The 20,765-nt window shown below is 45.3% G+C and overlaps 1 protein-coding gene across 1 annotated transcript in view; it reads left to right on the top strand.

The window, feature by feature from the left end:
• The window catches only part of LOC142464949 (transmembrane protein 132B-like), a 286,810-nt gene that overhangs the window by 142,042 nt on the left and 124,003 nt on the right, over nucleotides 1-20,765 (top strand). The window contains exon 3 of the mRNA XM_075568707.1: nucleotides 1,637-1,783. Within this exon, the coding sequence (XP_075424822.1) occupies nucleotides 1,637-1,783 (147 nt within the window). The remainder of the gene's footprint in view (nucleotides 1-1,636; nucleotides 1,784-20,765) is intronic.

Here is a 20,765-nt window from a genome sequence, read left to right as displayed (position 1 = left end):
TAGAAAACTGCAGTTGGCCGCCCCCTGCCCTAAACCTTCCCCTTTTTAAACGAGGCCGCACACATCATTCTGAGATTGTGACCCGGGGATTTCTTTTGCTGTTAGACTTTCTGGGCAACGTTTTAAAAATCATTATACACATTACAGAGCAGCTATTACAAGCTGGAGAGGTGGCGTTCCACGACTGAGCAATCTCACTTTATTGCAGTGGCCAATCGCTGCTGGGTGGGACTGCTCCGTGTCACCTGCCATGAATGAATATGCCACTTACGCAAAAGGTTCATTTCCACCATCACCACGTGGATTAGCTGCAAGTACAGACGCGGCAAATTAAATCAATTTGTCCTTGTCACATTTGTTTTGTTTGTATTAGTTTGGTATCCCTGAAGCGCAGTGTGATCATGTTCCCAGCCAACTGCTAACCCCTTCGCAGTCTAAAACCGGCTTCAGTCCTCGTACAGTGGCCGGGCCTAGTTGAAAGAGTATGAGTTTCTGGACCCTAACAGGAAACCGTTTCAGGATTTCTCACTCCCCCCCCCCCCTACTTAGGCTGCGGTCCCTCTGCCTGCGCTGCACGTGCATCTGCGAGGCAGGCGGCGTGTGCAGCCGAGTCCACCGGTCTGCAGTGAGCTGCAGGGGGAAAGACGGAGGGGGGGGTGTGTGACGGGGGAGTGATGGGGGCGTGGCCGTGACATCAACCGACAGGTTCACCATCATTGGCTGAACCGACGTGGGGCGTGGCCTAGCGCTCCGTCACGACTCCTGCTCTCAATTCTCTTGAGAGCAGGAGTTTCCCTGGGCGCAGCGGGCGCTGCAGTAGCCAGCGGGGGCCTGGCCCTACACTGCTCACATTTCCTTCTGTTCCTTCACTTTGTCTTGCATACTGTATCTTAAATATTATTGTAAATGAATCCAGTCCCTTTTTTTGTAAGCCCTTTATAATTTCTGTAACACTACTTTATCCGTGGATCTCATCACTGCAAGTTTGCAACTGCTGCAGCAATCTTTCCTGAGCTAGATAGTTAGCTTGTACTAGTGTTGACAACATAGTATATCATACATGTATGGTCTGTATTAGATTTGCTACTATGCCTTCTGCAGTTAGACTAAACACATCTTAAAAGAGCAATTCATGCATTAATTTCAGCCCAGGGAACCCCCTGCTTCCCAAGATACACCTCCAAAGGGGATGCCGGTATCTCAGCAAAGCTTAAAGCTCCCGCATCACGCGGCCAATAGGAAGCCGAACCAGATGACATCACAACTTCCTATTGGCCCACAGGGCGTGGGAGCTTTGGAACTCGGCCACTGCATGATCCCTGCTAGCTGAGTGTAGTGGCTACTGGTGCCCTATGGAGATAAGTATCTCTGGAAGTAGGGGATCCCGTGAGCTGAAATGAAGGGAGTTCAGCCCTAGAGACCCTCTGCTTCAATCCTATGATAAGAAAAAAAATTAAATGCATAAAAAAAAAAATCGCTAACTTGGAATGGCCTCCTTAAATAAGGAGGCACACATTAACAATGACGGGGAAGGCGTCAAATAGTGCACTGTATTGCATCTCCTATATACTGTACGTTGCTAGCGGTCACTGGGACTTTAATGCTACATCGTTTACCTATATCTTCTCTTCCGCAGGGTCAAAGCCGCACTTGGCGCCAAAGTGATGGCTGTAAGAGCGGATGACTCAGATCAGTGGGAGATCCAGAGACCGATGGAAAACGGGGAGAAGCAGACGACTGCCACTCTAGTCTGTGTGCGTCACAGCCCTCTTTCCCGGAGCAGGTAGGTCAATCTATCAGTTCCATGTGGCTGAGTTGCTGGTTGGTACAGCCAAAGAAAATTGTCATCACTCATGTTAGTGCAACATCCACGGTGCTTACAGCATGGAATTTATAGAAGAGGACATGTTTTGGTTCCTTTACAGGTTTCACCCACGCTATTGCACCCGTTGGAGTCATTTGACACACTCTGTCTATCAGTATTTGTTTTAACGCCTTGCAGGTCGCTCTGGCTGTGACGTCAATCTTGCTTATGTTATCATATGTGATGGGCAGATCTTCCAACCTCATTTTGCCACCATTTGTTACTAGAGCGCTTGCCTATTTTACACAACGTTGTAGCAAATTTAACAGAACGCAAAAACAGCGACCAGCGATTTTACAAGAGCACATCTTCAGATGTGTACGCAGGGCCTCTGAGAGCTCTTCCGGTGCCCAGGACTACAGTCTAACCGGGGCTCTACCAGTTGTGGAGGGGGCAAAGGAGCCCTATGGCCCAGGTGCTGAGCGCAGCTTCTGTGTTCGGCCTACTAGGCTCCCTCCACCACTTACCCACCAGTGGTCCGCCCTTCCAGCAGCCCTGTACTGTAGTAGAGTTGGTGCAGAGAAAAGCAGCAGCGCATCGCTTCCTTCTTTGAACTTAACAGGATAGACTGACCGTGGACACTCTGGGAAAATGAAGGGACAGTGGGGACATAACAGGGGCTTTGTGATATAAATAATGTACAGTGCGCTAACGGAGTATGGAGCTTAGGGACAGGAGCAGACAAGGAGAAATACATGTCCTTATGATATCAGCTCTGAGATCTCTATGAATTGCACCTTTGATGTGCATGAAATGTATCCGGCAATACTGCCCTGCAGGAAACAGCTCAGTCCTTAACTGTTTTGCAATAGAATTCTTGCACTAAAACCTTAGAAACTCTCATATATTCTATTAAGGTGGCTGACTTTGGATCACATGATCATTCGGGTGCATTTCGGGGCACTGTTGGCGTAATAGTTAATATCCTTACTGAGCTCACCATCCCTGTCAAAAAAAACAAAAAACATTTCTCCGTTTATGATTGCGTTACGCTTGATTTCCTCGGGCCCTGGGAGTTTCATGTCTAATTCATGCCTGTGAAACTTCTAACTCCACGCAGTACAAGGCGGCTTAGTGCCCATTATGTAATAATCAAGAGACAGACGGGCTTACAGCGTGTGCTAATCCTGTCTGTGGCAGCACATGACGCTTCAGTTGCTTGTCCCCTAACTAAAGATTCGGGGCCCCGTCTGTCTCGTCACACCAGGCTCATGAAGCACACTGCACGTGAAAATATGTTCTGAAAAGAAATTACTTATTCCAGAGATAATAGATGTAGTTACAGCAATTTTATCGTGTTCTTCGCACAGGAAGTCTGTTGTTTAAAGGAGTGCGTGGCCTTTTAAATAAAATAAACTGTATTTTCGTCTATTATTTAGTCTTGCTGCTTCAGTTGATAAGTGACGTTGGCGCACTCAACAGTTGTGGTTTTCGGGGGTTCAGGGGCATCCACATTTCACGTTCGTAGACTTGTATCTCCTATGAAGTATGACCATCAGTGGACATACACTGGTGACGGTGTAAGCCCTTCCGAAATACCTTTCCAAAGAGCTGTCGATCTGAATTGTTGTGTTACAGGCAACCGGAGCCGTGGATTTGAACGTGATTATCTCTTTAAAGACTCCTGTTTAAAGAGGCCTAAAGTGTGCAAAGCTACTCTGCACTACTGGTTATAGCAACATGAAATTCTGCCTTTGCAGGCTCCTTTTTTTTTTTTTCTATCCATGTTTGGTGGATGAGTCGATATGTTTGACACTTTCTAAGATCAGCTGTATGTTTGCAGTTTAAAATGTGTTCCTTAAGCTACAATATGTTCAGCTGCTGCAATTTGCATAGTTTAATTAATCTTAAAGCATTACAAAAATGTATCACACAAAAGGAAAGGCCACAGTGTTAATTGATTAGAATAGTGCTATCTCTGAGTAATTTAACAGATCTGCACAAAGCTGTGAAAAGTCTGTTAATGGAGCTAATGTTACTGTTCACAGATATAATTTGGTAGCTTGGTAAAGCATACACAGGGCGGGTACTTGATAATACTTTGAGAACTTTCAATGGGCTTAAAAAATTATGTTTTTGGTAAATAGATTTCCACCTGAAAATGAACATGCAGAGTACATGCACTAATATTGTAGCACACTATACAGGCAGCTTGCATACAATTTAGTGGGCAGTGTGAGTTCCTGTTCCATGGAGCTGACACTCTAATTTAATATTCCGTTTTTTCTGTTGCCAAGTACTTTAGCAAAGGACAGGGGGACCCATGTAGACACTTTTGTGTAAGGTTATAGAACAGATTAAAAGAGGTTAAATCCCGTTGCTGCTATAAGCAAATGAGTGGAATATGGCGAGATTTGAAGCGACGTTTGTGAAAGCATACGGGCAGTACGGACAAGTCGCACGTGGTGAGAATGTTAGGAAAAATAAACGCCAGATTGCTTTCATTGTTTTCTGAGGTTTCTTTTCCCATAAATGAAAAAAAAGAAAGGTTTGTTTAATGAGCTACTATAGCTCCACAAAAATCTCCTGTCCAGGGCCTGCAACAGGGAGAGCGAGCCGACGGCTCTGTGGGGCCCCAGGCATGTCCAACCGCTGGGGGCTTCGTGGGATGTAAGGGCCCAAGCTTTCCCCTGCCGCGGGGCCTCCTCTAACTCCCCCCCCCCCCCCGGCTAGATAAGATTCAGCATTTCCCTTCCCACTCGGCTACCCAGGGCCCAGGTCCAACACGCGGTCCTGAGCCTTGGAAAAGCTGCTCTCGCCTTGAAGTTGTGCAAACCTCCGCTGCTAATGACTTGTGTTTAATGTAAGAAACATGTTTTTCTACATACAGCCACTGACCGTCACAGGCTCAGCCAATCAGAACATTGCATTGTGCCCATGTGTCCCATGCGTCCCATGCATATATGTACATATTTAGGATTAAATACCAATGCCCAGTGTAATAAGAAGCATTGTTATAATTATCTATGCGTTACTCAATGAATGATGGGCCTTTCCTTTGTGGTCTTGTTCTGCAGCTGCTAGGAATTTATCTTGAGCTACAGAACTTCATAAGTAAAACATAAAGATGTAGTTATTCTGAATAATTGCTCAGGCAACCTCATTGATTTATGGCTTCTAGCACAGCCAGTTGGAATTTTTGGCAAATGCTCACAGTCACAAGCATAAGGACTTCCCTGCTTAAAAATCAGTACGTTACGATGCAAAAGCCATTTTAGTAGGGGTACATCTAATTACACAAACTACTTGGACTGTGCATGTGTGTATATAACTATCGTCAGCCCTTGTCTCCCAACTGCTGGATGAAGCGTCCCCAATGATCTCCCAGGTACTGCGGTTACAGCCTCTCTTCTCCACGTCGCTCCAACACATTTTATGATTTCATCCTCCCATCTTACTTTTGGTTGTCGTCTTGGTTTTTTAATCTCTCTTAGAATCTAGTTGAGTACCATCTTTGTTCACCGATGGGTTCTTCTTCTGGTGATATGTTCGGCCTGCCGCCATTTTAATTTCTTCATCCATGTGATGATGTCACAGACTTTTGTTTGCTTTCAAACACATTCATTCTTTTTCCTGTCTCTGTGGGTAATGCCCAGCATGCATCTCTCCATGCTTGTTTGCGTTGTATTTTAAGAAATATATACAGCATATACATTTGTAGCCAGACTTACTGACCCTGAAGCCACGGGAAGCAAGCAAAATGCGAAATTCTGCGGCACTGGGGGTAGTAAAAGACGCGACCACCTGCGGGGGGGGGGGGGGGGGGGGGGAAGGGAGGGGGAGACGACGACAGGGGGGTTTGTTCTTCTAAATGGGAGCTCCCACAGATAATTTTTCGCTGCTGGGGGAGGCTACGGGACCCGGTTCTCTCAACATCAAGAAAACTGAGGCTGGCTACATCAGTGTGTGTATAATGTATATATTTAATAAGAGGGGAAACCCTCCCTGCCTGGCTTCTAAGGACATTACATTGGTATGTTATGTCTGACTTCTCCGCGTGGGTTACCGTGACTCAGGGGCTGGATTCCGGAGGCTGGGCGACTAGGTACCAAGGTTGTAGAATAATGGGCGCCAGGAACGTTTCTCATACAACAATCTTTTTATTTAGGTCCCCAGGCACAGGGACCGCACACCACACTTTATAAAACGTTGTAATGTTTCTTTATTTCTTTATTATCGATGCTTTATGTGCTTCCATGAATGCCCACTCTTAGCACTCAGAGGGAGGTATATCTATTAGTTGCCTAACTGTTCTGAAACCCAGGCCCCCTCTTTCTTCCTGTATAAGTGACCCCAATACATGTGTTGGTGTGGGAACTGCCACTTCCCTGCCGCCAGAGAGGACTGTTAATGCAGGTCCGCGGGCACCCAGGAGTCCTCGTTACTGAGGCCCTCTGTGGCATGCCGTTTGCATACTTCAAAGTATATTTTGGACTCCCTTAATCTTCTTCTGGGATCCTGACTTTAGGGGGTACTGTCCCTATCTACAACATAATAAACAGGTGGTCCTGTGTGTGCTACTACTTTATAAACATTATTTATCCACTCTCCCTGAGGCTCCTCTACTCTTGTCCTCCTGGAACCTACCTTCTCGAATTTTCCCTTCCCTTTATATAATCTCTGTGATGTCATAATCCCATGACAACACAGGGTGGGGCCCAGTACATGCTAACCATACTAGTAACCCTTTGGGGGGGGGTTTACACACACACACACACACACACACACACACACACACACACACACACACACACACACACACACACACACACACACACACACACACACACACACACACACACACACACACACACGTATAGTTACCGAATGCAGGTCCGGCAATAATGAGACAGCGCACAGATGTAAGTGTTCAATAAAGTGTATTTAGCATACATGGCACAGAAACTGACTTTTTGGTCCACGCAGAGGGACCTTCCTATATAAACTCACATATATATATGTAACCCCTTTTTTATACCCAGACTATCTCGCTGTAACAGTTTAGTAAAATCAGACAAAGTTGTCAGACACATGCATTGTGTGTTAACCTTACTTTTATATGTGATATGGGAAAGAGAGCCAAACTATCCCCTTGGCCTAACAGGGTGAGAGGCCACGGCCTCTCACCGTATCACAGGTTACACACATAGTTTATCAAACAACAATTTCCCCAGCGCTTGCGCGTTTGTCCCGCAACTTGAGATAAGAAACATTGCAGACCTGTGTTGTGACAAACGCAGGGGGGCCAGCTGTTTATCTGTTGGGATCTCCGTAAGCAATTGTACTTGCGCAGGTTGCTCCCTTGTCTCGGGTTACTCATGCTTTCCCTCTCATTATTGGTCTTGGGGCAGCCCGGTTCCATGGGGAGCAGGCAATAAGCTGTCCCATACCGCCTGCGCGTTTGTCCCTCTCCCCTGAGGTAGCATGCAAGGCTATCTGTGTAGCGGTCCCTGTGAGAATCCCTGCCCCTGCAGTTAGGATTAGTTATTGCCTCCTTCTCCGGGTAAAGTCTTGTCTCTGTCTCTCTCTCTGTCTCTGTCTCTCTGTCTGTCTCTCTGTCTGTCTCTGTCTGTCTCTCCCCCCCCCACTCTCTCTCTCTCTCCCCCCCCACTCTCTCTCTCTCCCCCCCCACTCTCTCTCTCTCTCTCTCTCTCGATCTCTCTCTCTCTCTCTCTCTCTCGATCTCTCTCTCTCTCTCGATCTCTCTCTCTCTCTCTCTCTCTCTCTCTCTCTCTCTCTCTCTCTCTCTCTCTCTCTCTCTCTCTCTCTCTCTCTCTCTCTCTCTCTCTCGAGAGAGAGAGAGAGAGAGAGAGAGAGAGAGAGAGAGAGAGAGAGAGCGCCACATCCGCCCCCCTTGCTCTACGCAGGCCGACTGACCCTCTCCTTCCTGGGACTCCAACCTTTCTCCTTCGTGTCCCCCATCCATTGATCGGGGAGGGCATGTCCATCAACGTGCTCATGGCTGTGATTGATCAAGCAACATGTATACCAACAGATATACTCAGGGATGCTACATATATAGGGTCTCTCAGCTAGTATATTATATAATTATCTATTTAAGCCCACAGCACTTCCTTAGTTACAAGTGCAGCTATAAGTAAATGCTAACAGAAGCAGTTGGTTCAGTATATTCTATAGTTAATATTGTTTTCATATTGAGCCTAGCAGGATGCTAAAAGTGGCATGAAATGCTGGCTGCATTCACTTGCAAATCCTATATACGCTGCGCCATTTACACCTTCAGCTGCCAGAGGGGTGTCCTGTCACGCAGGAGGTTACCGCTCTTCCCTTTTTATGAAAACAGTCAGTTTAGCATATTATGGTTTATTCCTCTGATTTCATCTAATCCCGTATTGCCGATACAACCCGCTTCCAAGCCAGCTCTGCATGAATGTACTCCATTTAAATCTTGTTTGCCTCAGTGATGCTTTTGCAATTCGCACATTCTTTTGAATTTTCCTTTTGCTGTGGCGATTTCAGCACAATTAAAACCCGGGCCTTTTCAAAGTGCTAGATCTTGCCGGGCATTTTACTTGCAAAGGAAATAACAAAATCAGTAATGATGGCATTAGTACATTCTTTTTCTTATGTAAAGTTGCAGCGTACGCGGAACAAATAATGTTTTTTTTAGTCCCCGTAATCTCATTTCCTTCCAATTTTTGATGCTTGAGATGAGGAATTATATGATGTATGCAGGATATTGTTTTTGCAGCATTGAAGCAAAAACCATCATCTAAATCAGGCGGGGGGGTAGGAGGGGGGCTAACTCTGGTACTCAAGGGCCACCAACAGGGCAGGTTTTCAGGATATCCCTGCTTTTGCACAGGTGGCTCGGTCAATGGCTGAGCCACTGATTGAGCCACCTGTGCTGAAGCAGGGACATCCTGAATAACTGACCTGTTAGTAGTGGCCCGTGAGGACCAGAGTTGGCCACTCCTCATCTAAATGTATCAAGGTATTTTGCTACCATGTTGGCTTCAGCTTGCGATGTGGTTACTTCCGGTAAGAGAAGTTAGATTTACGTGACACAATATACAGGGAAGTACCAAATTCGGCATCACTGTGAATCACTTTTTCACTTTGTACCAGAAAACAACGTGCCAGATTTGTGCACCCTTCTCTTGCTAACTCGTGCATGTGTAAGAAATTCTTTGTAACTTTTGCATCAATACAGACAGTAGCCCGTCGCTGAGTCAAATGGAAACACTGATCTGCTATTCCAGTGTTCGCAAATGAGGTTAGACAAGCTACATCCATACATTATTCCCAGCAGGCCTGCAATCAGCATTTCAATTGGCTAGGGCACCCTTTCCAGCTGCTGGGATCGGTCCAGGCAGGTCGTCCTCCACCATCGGGCCCAGGACAGTGATCCCGGCTCTCTCCCGATGGTGGCCCTGTTTCCTCAGAGTGATAACGTGATGACCAGGTTACAAAGAGCTAAAAATGAGATTCGAACCCGGCGTTCACCTGCTCCAAAGACAATGACATTACCACTACACCGCCCGTCCTCATTGAATGACCTACAGGAAGAACTCGCACAGGGACACAGTGTGCTGAGTATATTGGATAGTCCTTTACTTTTCTGAATTATTCTCAAAAACATTTTACCAGCAAACAACCAAGGCAGCCAAGAGCTTTTGCTTACTAAGCAGTCTCTTTAGCTTGGACACATAACCTTTTGAGTAATTTTAAGTGCTGACGGCTAAATACTGTCTTATTATGAGCGCTTCTAATAAATAGCATTACGCTTTGCACTTCTGCATTTTATTTTTGAGGGCATTTACAAACGCTAAAACCACGGCAGTTGGTGACTCTCTTTGTAAACTTCAAATCAAGTGTTATTCTTTGGTGCGGATGACTTGTTTAAGTAATTCAGTATTACAACCAATTGCACAAACAGTGGTACCCATGTAATGATGCTAGACAAGTCTAAAGTTACAGTCTCTCCAGTAGTGTTTTGGGCACAGAAATCAGTGACCTTAAAGATATACAATCTTCTGTTTTCTTTCACGTTATCAAAAAGAGATAACAGTGCAATTAGCAGTTAATTACAAAGACCGCTAGTTCTGTGGGGAGAAACGGCTGCCATTTATACAAGTGGTCACATGACTAGGGTTTGGTGGTAATTATGTGTACATATAATGGTTTGCTAGTGACTTATTGACAAATAACCACAGCGATTTAATTCATTTATGTATGTTTGTCTTTATTTATATAGCGCCATATAATGTACATAGCGCTTCACAGCAGTAATACATGTGACAATCATATAAATAACAAATAATACAAATAATAGCTCAAGGGCAGAGGTGCTTCAGACATAAAAGTAACGTTTAGGAAAAGGAGTCCCTGCTCTGAGGAGCTTACAATCTAATTGGTAATGTATACAAAGAGACTGAAAAAGCACTACTCCCAAATGAATAAAATACCCACAACTAAACGAGGTGGTGCTCCCTGAAACTTTTTGAGCTGCACCCCCCTGCCTGATCCCCCTCGTTTTCGCGTCCCCCTCACCTTGTTTGGCGGCGTCAAATGGTCCCGCAGGGTCACGCGGCATGATGGCACATGACACCATTGCCATGGAGACGGACGTGTGATGTCACTCCGCATGACACCGCAGCGTCATTAGACGCTGGCAACGCGTCTTACCAGCTCTGCAGAATCCCGGTAAGTGAGTTGCAGAGGCCTCACGCGATCCCCCAACATTTCATTTAAATGCCTCGGGGAAGAGCGCGGGACCTCTGCAACTGCCCCCCCTCCACATCCCCTCTTTTGGGAGAAGCTTATTTTTTGCCCCCTTCCCCAAATCACTTGGATCACTGTAAGTAGTGTTAGTACTGTTAGCACTCTCTTAGGTACTAATTTTGTCTATGGGCACCTTTTTTATCATTGATACACATAGGAGCCTTTACAGCATTTCTTTATTAAAATCAGTAATTAGCTGTGACTTTAGTCTAAGAGGAGACGGTCCACTACATGTTTTCTAGTGTTTTATTATAGTATGTCTGGTTTGACCTTTTGTCGATTGCTTGTTTAATCTAATTGGTAGGTAGGAAGAACGTACAGAGACAGTAGGAGGGCGTTCTGGTAAGTGCGTCTGCAAGGGGCCAAGATTTATGTATCATGTGTATAGTATCAGCCACGGAGCTACTCATATGCTTCGTTAAGCATTTATACACGATGATTAGTGGACAATCTATTTGGACAAGATAACTAAAAATGCTTTGCAATGGCCCAATTGCCCCATCCCTTGCTGGCTAACCTTGTGTTGGTGGTCAGTGCATCAGCAGTGAGAAGACAAGGCTATGCGTATCATATGACAAGAAAACTCTTGTAGCGTTTCGGAAGCATTTTAACATAAAAGTGTAATTTGCTCCCTACAGTCTGAGTCCAAGACACGGATCCAGTTCCAGCTCTGATGGAGCGCTCTCCCCAGGGTTGTTTTGGTAGGCCGTATCTCTCCCTTTTTAGTTTGTATTTATTGGGCGCAAGGAAGGCTGCTGGGCCTGCCCTTTCATCCTCGGAATTCCAGCAGAGAACATCTGATGTGAACTGTAATTCGCCTGCAGTTGTGAGTGATTACATGTCTGCAGCACTCTGCAAGCAACACTTTTTTTTGTGGGGAACTCCTGCTGAGCCCAGCTGATTACATTCTGCTTCCGTTCAGTGCCTCTGTATGAGCCTTTATTCTGTATGTTGTAAGGTTAGGTACAGTCACTCGGTTGTTTTCCTTCCCTTTGATTCCTTTTTTGGAAACAAGCAGCGGATTGATGAGACGTGGTTGTTTCTAGGTCTGTGCGTCTTATACCAGTACCGTATTAGCTGCTGATTCCCTTACGGTGGGGGAACACCTATTACATATATATTACATATATATATATATATATATATATATGTATATATATATAAATAAATACAATATATGTATATTGTGATGCCCACACCATGTTGCAGTCTCTTTTAGTCAAAGATTAAGGCAGGAAACTTAGTATTTCTCTATATGGGGTTTATTTACAGTAACAGGTCCACCGTCCCTTTAAGTCAAAACAAAATCATAAAATAAATGCCTACTCCTCTTAGGAGACTAACTATACATGCAGCTTCAGCCCTTACTAACTGGATGGACAGCTAAGCTGGTTACCACCCCAAACAGGTACTATTATAGCTGCTGAACATATACAGTCTCTGAACACAGCAAGTGTTTCTCTTATCTGTTACTCCAAAGTTATGGAGCAAATGTCCCCGCTTCAGCACGGTCTCGCATCCTTCCTTCCTAGGGGAGCTCAGCCCCACGAGAGCTCAGAGAATCTCTCCTCTGTAAATCCAATGTTAAGCTTCAGCACGGTCTCGCGTCCTTCCTTCCTCTTCCTGGTTTCAACCACCTAGGCAGTCCCAGCAGTCTCTGCGACCACCGTCCAGCGGGTCTAGGGGACTGTGCGAGCTTCCACAGCTGGGGAGAACTCTTCTCTGTCCCCCTTCTCTGGGAACAGCAGTCTCTCTCTGTGTGTAGTCACTTCCTGACTTTTAAAACTCCATGTGCAATCAGGAGTTCAGCCTGCTCAATTAGTTTGCAGCTGCTTCTGGCTTCTCTGGGGAGATTAACTCTCAGTACGCTGGAAAAGTCCAATAGCTGCCCTATTCCAGCACCCTGAGACAGTAATGGGAGCACAATATGTATATATATATATATATAGACACACACACACACCTCCTAGTACATAAGCACAGAGAAAAACACCTCAATGGTGCATAACACATAAATAAGGAGCTAATTTGCTTTGGGGCGCTATACAGCCCAACATACAGCCAACAAGATGTCACACACAACAGTGACTACTACATGACGTCACAAGCAACTGTGACTACTATATGTTGTCACACACAACTGTGACTACTACATGACGTCACACATAACTGTGACTACTACACAATGTCACACACAACTTGACTATTACATGTTGTCACACACGACTGTCACTACTACATGATGTCACACACAACTGTCACTACTACATGATGTCACACACAACTGTCACTACTACATGATGTCACACACAACTGTCACTACTACATGATGTCACACACAACTGTCACTACTACATGCATCACACACAACTGTGACTACTACATGTGTCACACACAACTGTGACTACTACATGTGTCACACACAACTGTCACTACTACATGCATCACACACAACTGTGACTACTACATGTGTCACACACAACTGTGACTACTACATGTCACACACAACTGTCACTATTACATGATGTCACCCACAACTGTCACTACTGCATGATGTCTCACACACAACTGTGACTACTACATGTGTCACACACAACTGTCACTACTACATGTGTCACACACAACTGTCACTACTGCATAATGTCACACACAACTGTCACTACTGCATGATGTCACCCACAACTGTTACTACTGCATGTGTCACACACACACCTAGTTGAATTTCTCTGCTGTTTGTTTTGAGGTATATTTTTTCATATACTGTATATATATATATATATTTGCAATAAGCTGTGTACATCTTTGTATATGTGGATGTATACAAATTGATACATCAATCTTTTCACACAAGAATGTTTGTTTGTTTTAGTAAATTTAACACCGTTTCTGCTGGATTTTTCCATCACTCCCCTCCCCCCCAACTAGCATGAAAGGAGGTAAAAGCCAACGGCGGGAGACACCATGCATCAGTGTACCATCTGTTTTAACACTTTCCCCTCTGTGTATCCCTGCACTGTTAATTAGTATATTTCTGTAGTTTTACGCTAATCACCTAAACTGGGAGTCGGGCCAGACTTCACAAGACGACAGATTGTCTTGGAGCGATGTTTACCTAGGAGTGCGGACTGGGAGAAAGTAAACGGGAGTAAAATTCTTTATATCACAAACTGCGTATCTCTATTTGCAGAATTGACACATTTAATTATCTGTCGCAACTGTTGCATTCTCAAAGCTGCAGCATGAAGGCCCAATGCTGGCGAAGCTTCCCTGCGTTCCGTTCCTCGTATAACATGCATTCTTTCACTGGCACCGATGTTTTCGGTAAGCTTATTTTTAAGCAGCAACCCCCCCCCCCATAATATTATGTATAACCCTGTTCATTTAATGTAACCATGTGTTTGTCATCATAACTCTGTGCCCAGGACATACTTGAAGCCTAGGACATACTTGAAAACGAGAGGAAACTCTCAATGTATTACTCCCTGGTAAGTCAATATGGAATGAGGTGAAAGCGGCACACCAAAAGGTATTCAAAGTATGAAACAATTACCGGTGCTCCTGCCAAAGGAGAGAAGCTGCTAAATTGTCTAAATTTAGCATAGGCTGAACTTGATGGACCTACGTCTTTTTTCAACCTCATCTACTATGTAACTATGTAACTATGTAAGCCTGCAGCAGATCCAATAATGCAAGGAGAAGAGCCACTAAGGTCATTTTGCCTCACACGATAAAGACCGTTCAAGGTCGAAACGTTGTGTTTTTTGACTAATAATAAATTAGATTTATGGCAAATCCGTTGTGCCTGGCGTTGCCCTTGCTTCCTGGTAAAACATTTTATACATAAATAAATTTTGTTGTACACGATGGGTGAGTTGTGCTGAGCTGAGCCGTGCTATTTTTAGCTCCGGAGACCTCCTGGTTCCTGACATAGTTACAGCTACATCTGGTTTAAATCTCCCTCCAGGGAAAACAAAATAGCTACCAATTCTCTGGCCAATTGGAAGCTGCACCATCATCGGTTGTAGATTCCTATTGGACGACAAATAGGACGTCAATCCCCTGTAAAAACTAGGATGTAATTAATATTGGTAACATTACTGGTAAACATCTTGGTGATACCTAGGGTTGCCAGGTTTTGAACCAGACAGCCCGGTATTTTGCCCCCGCGTCCGGTATAAAATGAAAGGTAATACCGGACATGTATGTGTCCGGTATTACCTCTCTGCAAAAGCAGGATGGCTGCCGGGGGGGGGGGGGGGGGGGGCGGCGGCAGGTCACAGCAGTTGGCGTCGGCCCCGGCTCTCCCCCGCTTCAGGCTTCTCCCTCACTGTCTGTCCCACGCCGAGGTGTCTGCTGCTGGCGTGTGCCGGGTCTCTCTGGCATCAGCTCCGGAAGTCAGCTGGGCTAAGCTTCCGGTGCATGCTGGCGTGAGAGGGAGGCCCGGCGCACATGACATCAGCATCAGATACCTCGGCGTGGGACAGACAGTGAGGGAGAAGCCTGCACGTGATTAACACTTTGAGTCCTGGAGAGACCGGTAGGTAACCATTGTGATTACATGGTGGCTCCTTGGAGCGATCACATGATCGCGGTGTCACTGATGACAGGAATGGAAGTGGAGACATCCACTTCTTCTGTTCCTCTGCCAACTAGACTGATCAGTGCGCCACTGGAGCAAACGAGCTGAACGCCCATTAGAAAACATGCTTAAAGCCCATTACGTAGCGACTACGTCCTATGGGCTCTTGGAGTTCCAGACCCCACAACATAGTGCCTACGTCACGGGGGCACTCAAAAGGTTAACACAGGGGTTCTCAACTCCAGTCCCCAAGACCCCCCAACGGGTCAGGTTTAAAGGATATCACTGCTTCAGCATGGGTGGCTCAATCAAAGAGCCTGCTTCAGCAGAGGTGGCTCAATGTGGCTCAGTCAAAGACTTGGGACTGTGCCTTTAAACCATAAAATCCTTTAGACCAAAATCCTGTGAAAATAGACACAAATGGACGGGGGGAAAAAAAATCTAAAATAATGAGACTAAACCGAGAGAACATGTTTCATGAATTCCTTCAAGACTTCCAATGTTCATTAGTGGAAAGATTTGGAGACATCATTTCAGAAAAAAACTTGAAGGGGGGCTGTCTCTTGTCTACAAGAATCACTAATGAAGTCTCAGGAATCAAATGGAATATTCTGCCTCTGGAGACGAACTGGAAATAAATGTACTTTTCATTATCTATAATCCAGCAAGGCTTGTAATATCTACTTATGTTAAAATTACAGCTGCCTTTTAGAGCGACATTAGAGGGTTCTTGTTAGCACGTTACCGTACTGTGCCTTCCTTATGTTACAAAATAAAGAAGCAGCTCATACACTATGCAAGATTGTCCAGCTTTAAAAATTCCAAGCAGAGGAATAATATATGGGGAAGACAGACACAATCAGACAGCGTTTCCTTGGAGAGATTAAAACGGCATTATAGATTATCATCAAAGTAACGTTAACCCGCTCATTGTTAAGGCAACTTCTGCAGGGTCTTTGGCAGTGGATGGGTTAGACCAGGGGAGGCCAAAATCCAGCCTTCAAAGGTCAAGAACAGGTCAAGCTTTCAGGATTTCCCTGCACCACTCCTCAATTGCCACCAACAGGTCAGGTTTTCCGGATATCCCTGCATCAGCACAGGTGGCTCAGTTATTTTAACTGAGCCACTGATGGATCCACCTGTGCTGAAGCAGAGATATTCTGAAAATCTGACCTGTTGAAGAGTGGAGCTGGCCACCGCTGGGTTAGACGAATAGTTGAAGTCAGGATGCAGGCAAACCTCTTTTTACATAGCTTTATTTTCCTTCTGTCTCAGAGAAAAAAAGCAGAGCTCTGAGTAAATTAAGGCACCCCAGAGGTTATGCATCAGTCCTTCCACTGCAAAAGAAGGGCATAAAATACCACGTTTATCAAACAACAAAAAAAACCTTAATTGCTTCCTATGGCATTATTTACATTTTTGCCCAGCTTTGCAGCCAGGAGACTTGTACAGACCCTTTCCTCTCCCCCATGTTTGCATTTCCCACTCTATCCGTTTGCTACATTTTTCACATATCTTTTTACATTTCACCTGATACTGCCTGACGAAGCACTTTAACGTGCGAAACGCGTAGCGGAATCAGCATAATGTTAGACAGGCTACCCGCAACTTGGTTGCTAGTTGAAACTCCGTGTACCTAGTGTATACAGCCAGTGTTGGGAAGCGTACGGAGGTGTGGTGACGTGGTGGACTGCCAGGTACGGGTATCGCGAGAACGCGCGACACCCGGAAGTAACGCGGCCACATTGCAGTGTCACTGTATCCCAGCGCGCGGGACTGATGCACACTACCCAGGACCCACCTCCAGACTCTTGAGCAACTAGCCACCCAAACGGAGCCCTGATCTTTTATTTTCTACTGGACTTCTTATTTACCACATGTAAGTTACAGCTTGCATTCTTTTATTGTATCTGTGAATACATATTTCTTCAACCTTGGTGCGCTTCTGTGCTTTCTTTTCACTTTTTACATTTCACCATATTGTGAGACTTTTGCTGCAGGAAGCCGCAACATTTAGAGAGCAAAAACTCATTGGAATATGCAATTAGCTTATTTCCCAGGTATGTCCGGTGTGATCCCAGGTACAGGTATCTCTCCACGTGTTGGGAGGAATGTTTTTTTGGGGAGTATAGAAGTCAACGGTAACTCTACTCTGTACAGTAGGACTCTACGTCCTTCCTCCCTGTTTCAGGGTCTGGAGCAATGTTGGGAATTTTGGCGAAATGGAAAATGTGCTTGAAAATGTATTTGCGCAAAATTTAGATTGACTGTATTTGCCCGATTTATAAGGCGAGTATGTTCTTTTCAACTTCACTTTCTTGTGAAAAACCTTAATAGGCTCGATGGATTTACACCTTAGGCACACTTTATCCACAAGGCTTAAATGATGGCTTTATGTTTGCACCATTCATTGGCTGAACAACTCAGCAGTCCATGTTCCCTCTCTTTGACACACCATAATGGCATTGCCACGTACCCAATTCACTTTGGGATGGCACTGTACCACCGTACCAGTGTTATTTACACATACCAGCTCTCCCATCTAACTGTGATAGACAGTTCTCACATAACCCCTCCCGTTCTTACCTCTCACCACTGTTTATCTCAGCCTTTAGTTTATTTCCATAGGACTGGTTGCCCAGATCTAGTCTATCATTTTATACACTCTTCCCTGACAAACATGCAATGAATGCATTATTGTTCCTCACGCGATCGCGGGGACTGCAGCACTTACCGAGGCGTCATTGTTACCATAGCAACGACCGGCTATATAAACATGTAGCTTCCGTAGAGGCGGGGGCCACCTTGAGAGAGCATCTGTGTGACGCGAAACGTACGTCGGTGGGTGCTGCCGTGTGACATCACTTCCTATTCTCACGGAGGAGGGAGTGCAAGTGTGACTGCAACTAAGTAACTACCAACGATTTAATTGCTACCATTGCCGCCTATATATTGCGGCAACATAGTATCTCTACTCAGTACTTGGTGAAGCAACTACTGTATTAGGGTATTTAAACTGCAGTCAGTTCTCTAAGCAGAATTTTTAAACACATACTTACCTTTTATTGGTATCCTATTTCTCTCAGCTATATAAGTGAAGCTGAGTAGTGTTGTGGGGTATTCTCTATTAAGTATTACAGCTTTATTGTTGGTTTATACATGCATCAACTGTCATTTCTGCTTAACCCCTCCTCATGTGCTAACTGATTACTATTAGCAGTGGCTCAGCATTAATCTCTACAAACGGTGTTCATGAATACAAGCTGACCACATTATCAGTCTAATTGCACAGCCTTAGTGTTCATTTATACACCTGGGATTGTGGTTCAGCGTTCGTCTCCACAAGCGGTGTTCATGAATACACCAAGCTGACCACATATACAGTTCAACTGTACATCCTATGTGTCTGTTTATGCACTTGGTAACTGAACAACCTAGGTGTTCATATACACACCAGGCATTGACAGTGTTATTGTCAGCTGTCTAACAAAGTGGCTAATTTGTTCTGGGTTTCAATAGCTAATTCAGTGAGAGCTGTCTACTAACACACCCAGCTGACTCTCTACTGTATATACTGCAAACCCTAGTGTAAATATACATACACCAGTGCAGCTACCAAGAGACTTTAAGCTACATTAAGCTAGTGTTGCTTCATATGAAGCTACACCAAGTCATGTTGCTTGTTCTACGTTTTTATTAAAACTCTTGAACAGGGGGTACAACAGGAACCGTCACGGTGCTCCTGTGTTCACTTCAATATGTATCTACTTTTGGTTTTCACAACAGTATGTAGACAGCATGATTAGAATATAATGGGGAATTCACATTTTACGTCCCTGGTAATATCCCTGATTAGGCTAGTCACCGGAGTGCTTGCACAACCATTGACACACTCTGATCTGCCTAACCTACAGGTACCCTGTATGCACACATGATTTCTATCAGGGGCCTGCGTCCCATTATTGCAGGGCACACTGTATTTACTATTAACAGTTTATACACCTGTCTGGTAGACCGGCACCCATTATAGTCGTGTCAATTTATTCTGTACATACATTCTGGGTAGCATACATTATATAGCTACCATTTTATTCACCTACCCCCATCTCTGGATAGAAGCTTATCATATACACATATACATCCTATACCAGAAAGAGAGTACTAGTTTAATAACCTTTTATTATGTGTAGCCCTCCTTCCTTATAACTATACGGGTCTACTGATGCTGTATATACCTGCGGCTCACAGAGATCTGAGTCTCCGCTAACTGGAAGCCTAGGGCAACAATAAGTAACTTGGCAGCGCCTCCACTTGCCCAGGATCCCCGATATGTGAGATTCCCCTAGCCAAGAATAACTAACAATCCACAGATATAGGTAACCTTTTACTATAGATATATATTATACATAAGAACACATATACGGATTTAACGTTGAAGAGCATACAGGCATATATGGCGGATATAATGATAATTAGCATATACACGTATATGGCAATATAATCAGCATGTCAGGTAGCACACACGGTACAAGTGTCCCTCTCCCACCACCGTGTATACCCCCACACCGTGTACACCGTAAAGAACCAGTTCCTTGGTGACTTAACTCCTAGTGTCCCCAAGAAACCCACCCCCGAGGCGGGATCAGCGCCTGTAGGTACCGGTGTTGGTGCACTTTAGAAGAATACCTGCCGGGCGCTCCAGCACCCGGTCACTGATACTTCGAAGAGGATCCGCAGATCCAGCGTCGTCTCTCACGAGTAGTTCCTCACTGTCAGGGAGGTCTCTCACGAGTCTTGACTCCGTAATGCAGTCTGATCCCAAACTACAGATCACCATGTAGCTCGGGAAGCTGCTGTGTCCCTGTCTGCTACTATCAGTAAATGGGTAAAGTCCCTATCTAGGGCTGTTCCCTGCAGTACCACAAGCTGGTGGTGAGTCAGGGCCTGTACTGGGGCTTAGGGGTAATATCCTGGCCTATGCAGTGAGTCACTGACACCCTGCACTATGCACCTCCTCTCCCATTTTTCTCAGGACCAACTGTCACCAACTGCCACTTCTCTCTCCTGTCAGCCAAAAGCTCTGCAGCCTATTGGCTGCCTGGTACCCTGTGACCCTGCTGAGGCTCATGAGAATTGTAGTCCCAGCTCAGAGCCTCTTCACTATTGGCCAGCCTTTGCGCGCTATTCACTGCGCATGCGCGAAGTGCCTCTGTGGCGCATTGCCACTGCGCATGCGCGTGAAATCAAAGATGGCGGCGCTCTGTATTTGCCGGGCCGCCGGAGCTTCCGCGACCTGCTCGCCATCCCGAACCACCAGCCCTTCAAAGGCGCGCGCACACGTGTCCACAACTCCCTCCCTACCCCCCACCCTACCCCGACCGCCGCGGTTAGTACAGGGAGAGGGTGTCGCCACTCTGAGGGGGACTTGGCTACATATGTATCACACTATCGGTGATTAATCATTTGTGCTGTTTGTTATTGTGTTTTGTCCAACTATATTTGATCACATATTAACCATTAAAGGCTATGTTTGAATCAATTTACTCATAATTTCATTTTGGTGAGTGCTGTACTATA

Source organism: Ascaphus truei, chromosome 13 (assembly GCF_040206685.1).
Source record: "Ascaphus truei isolate aAscTru1 chromosome 13, aAscTru1.hap1, whole genome shotgun sequence".
Lineage (NCBI taxonomy): Eukaryota > Metazoa > Chordata > Amphibia > Anura > Ascaphidae > Ascaphus > Ascaphus truei.
Note: the sequence above shows the minus strand (reverse complement) of the source record. Positions and strands in the feature narration are given on the sequence as shown.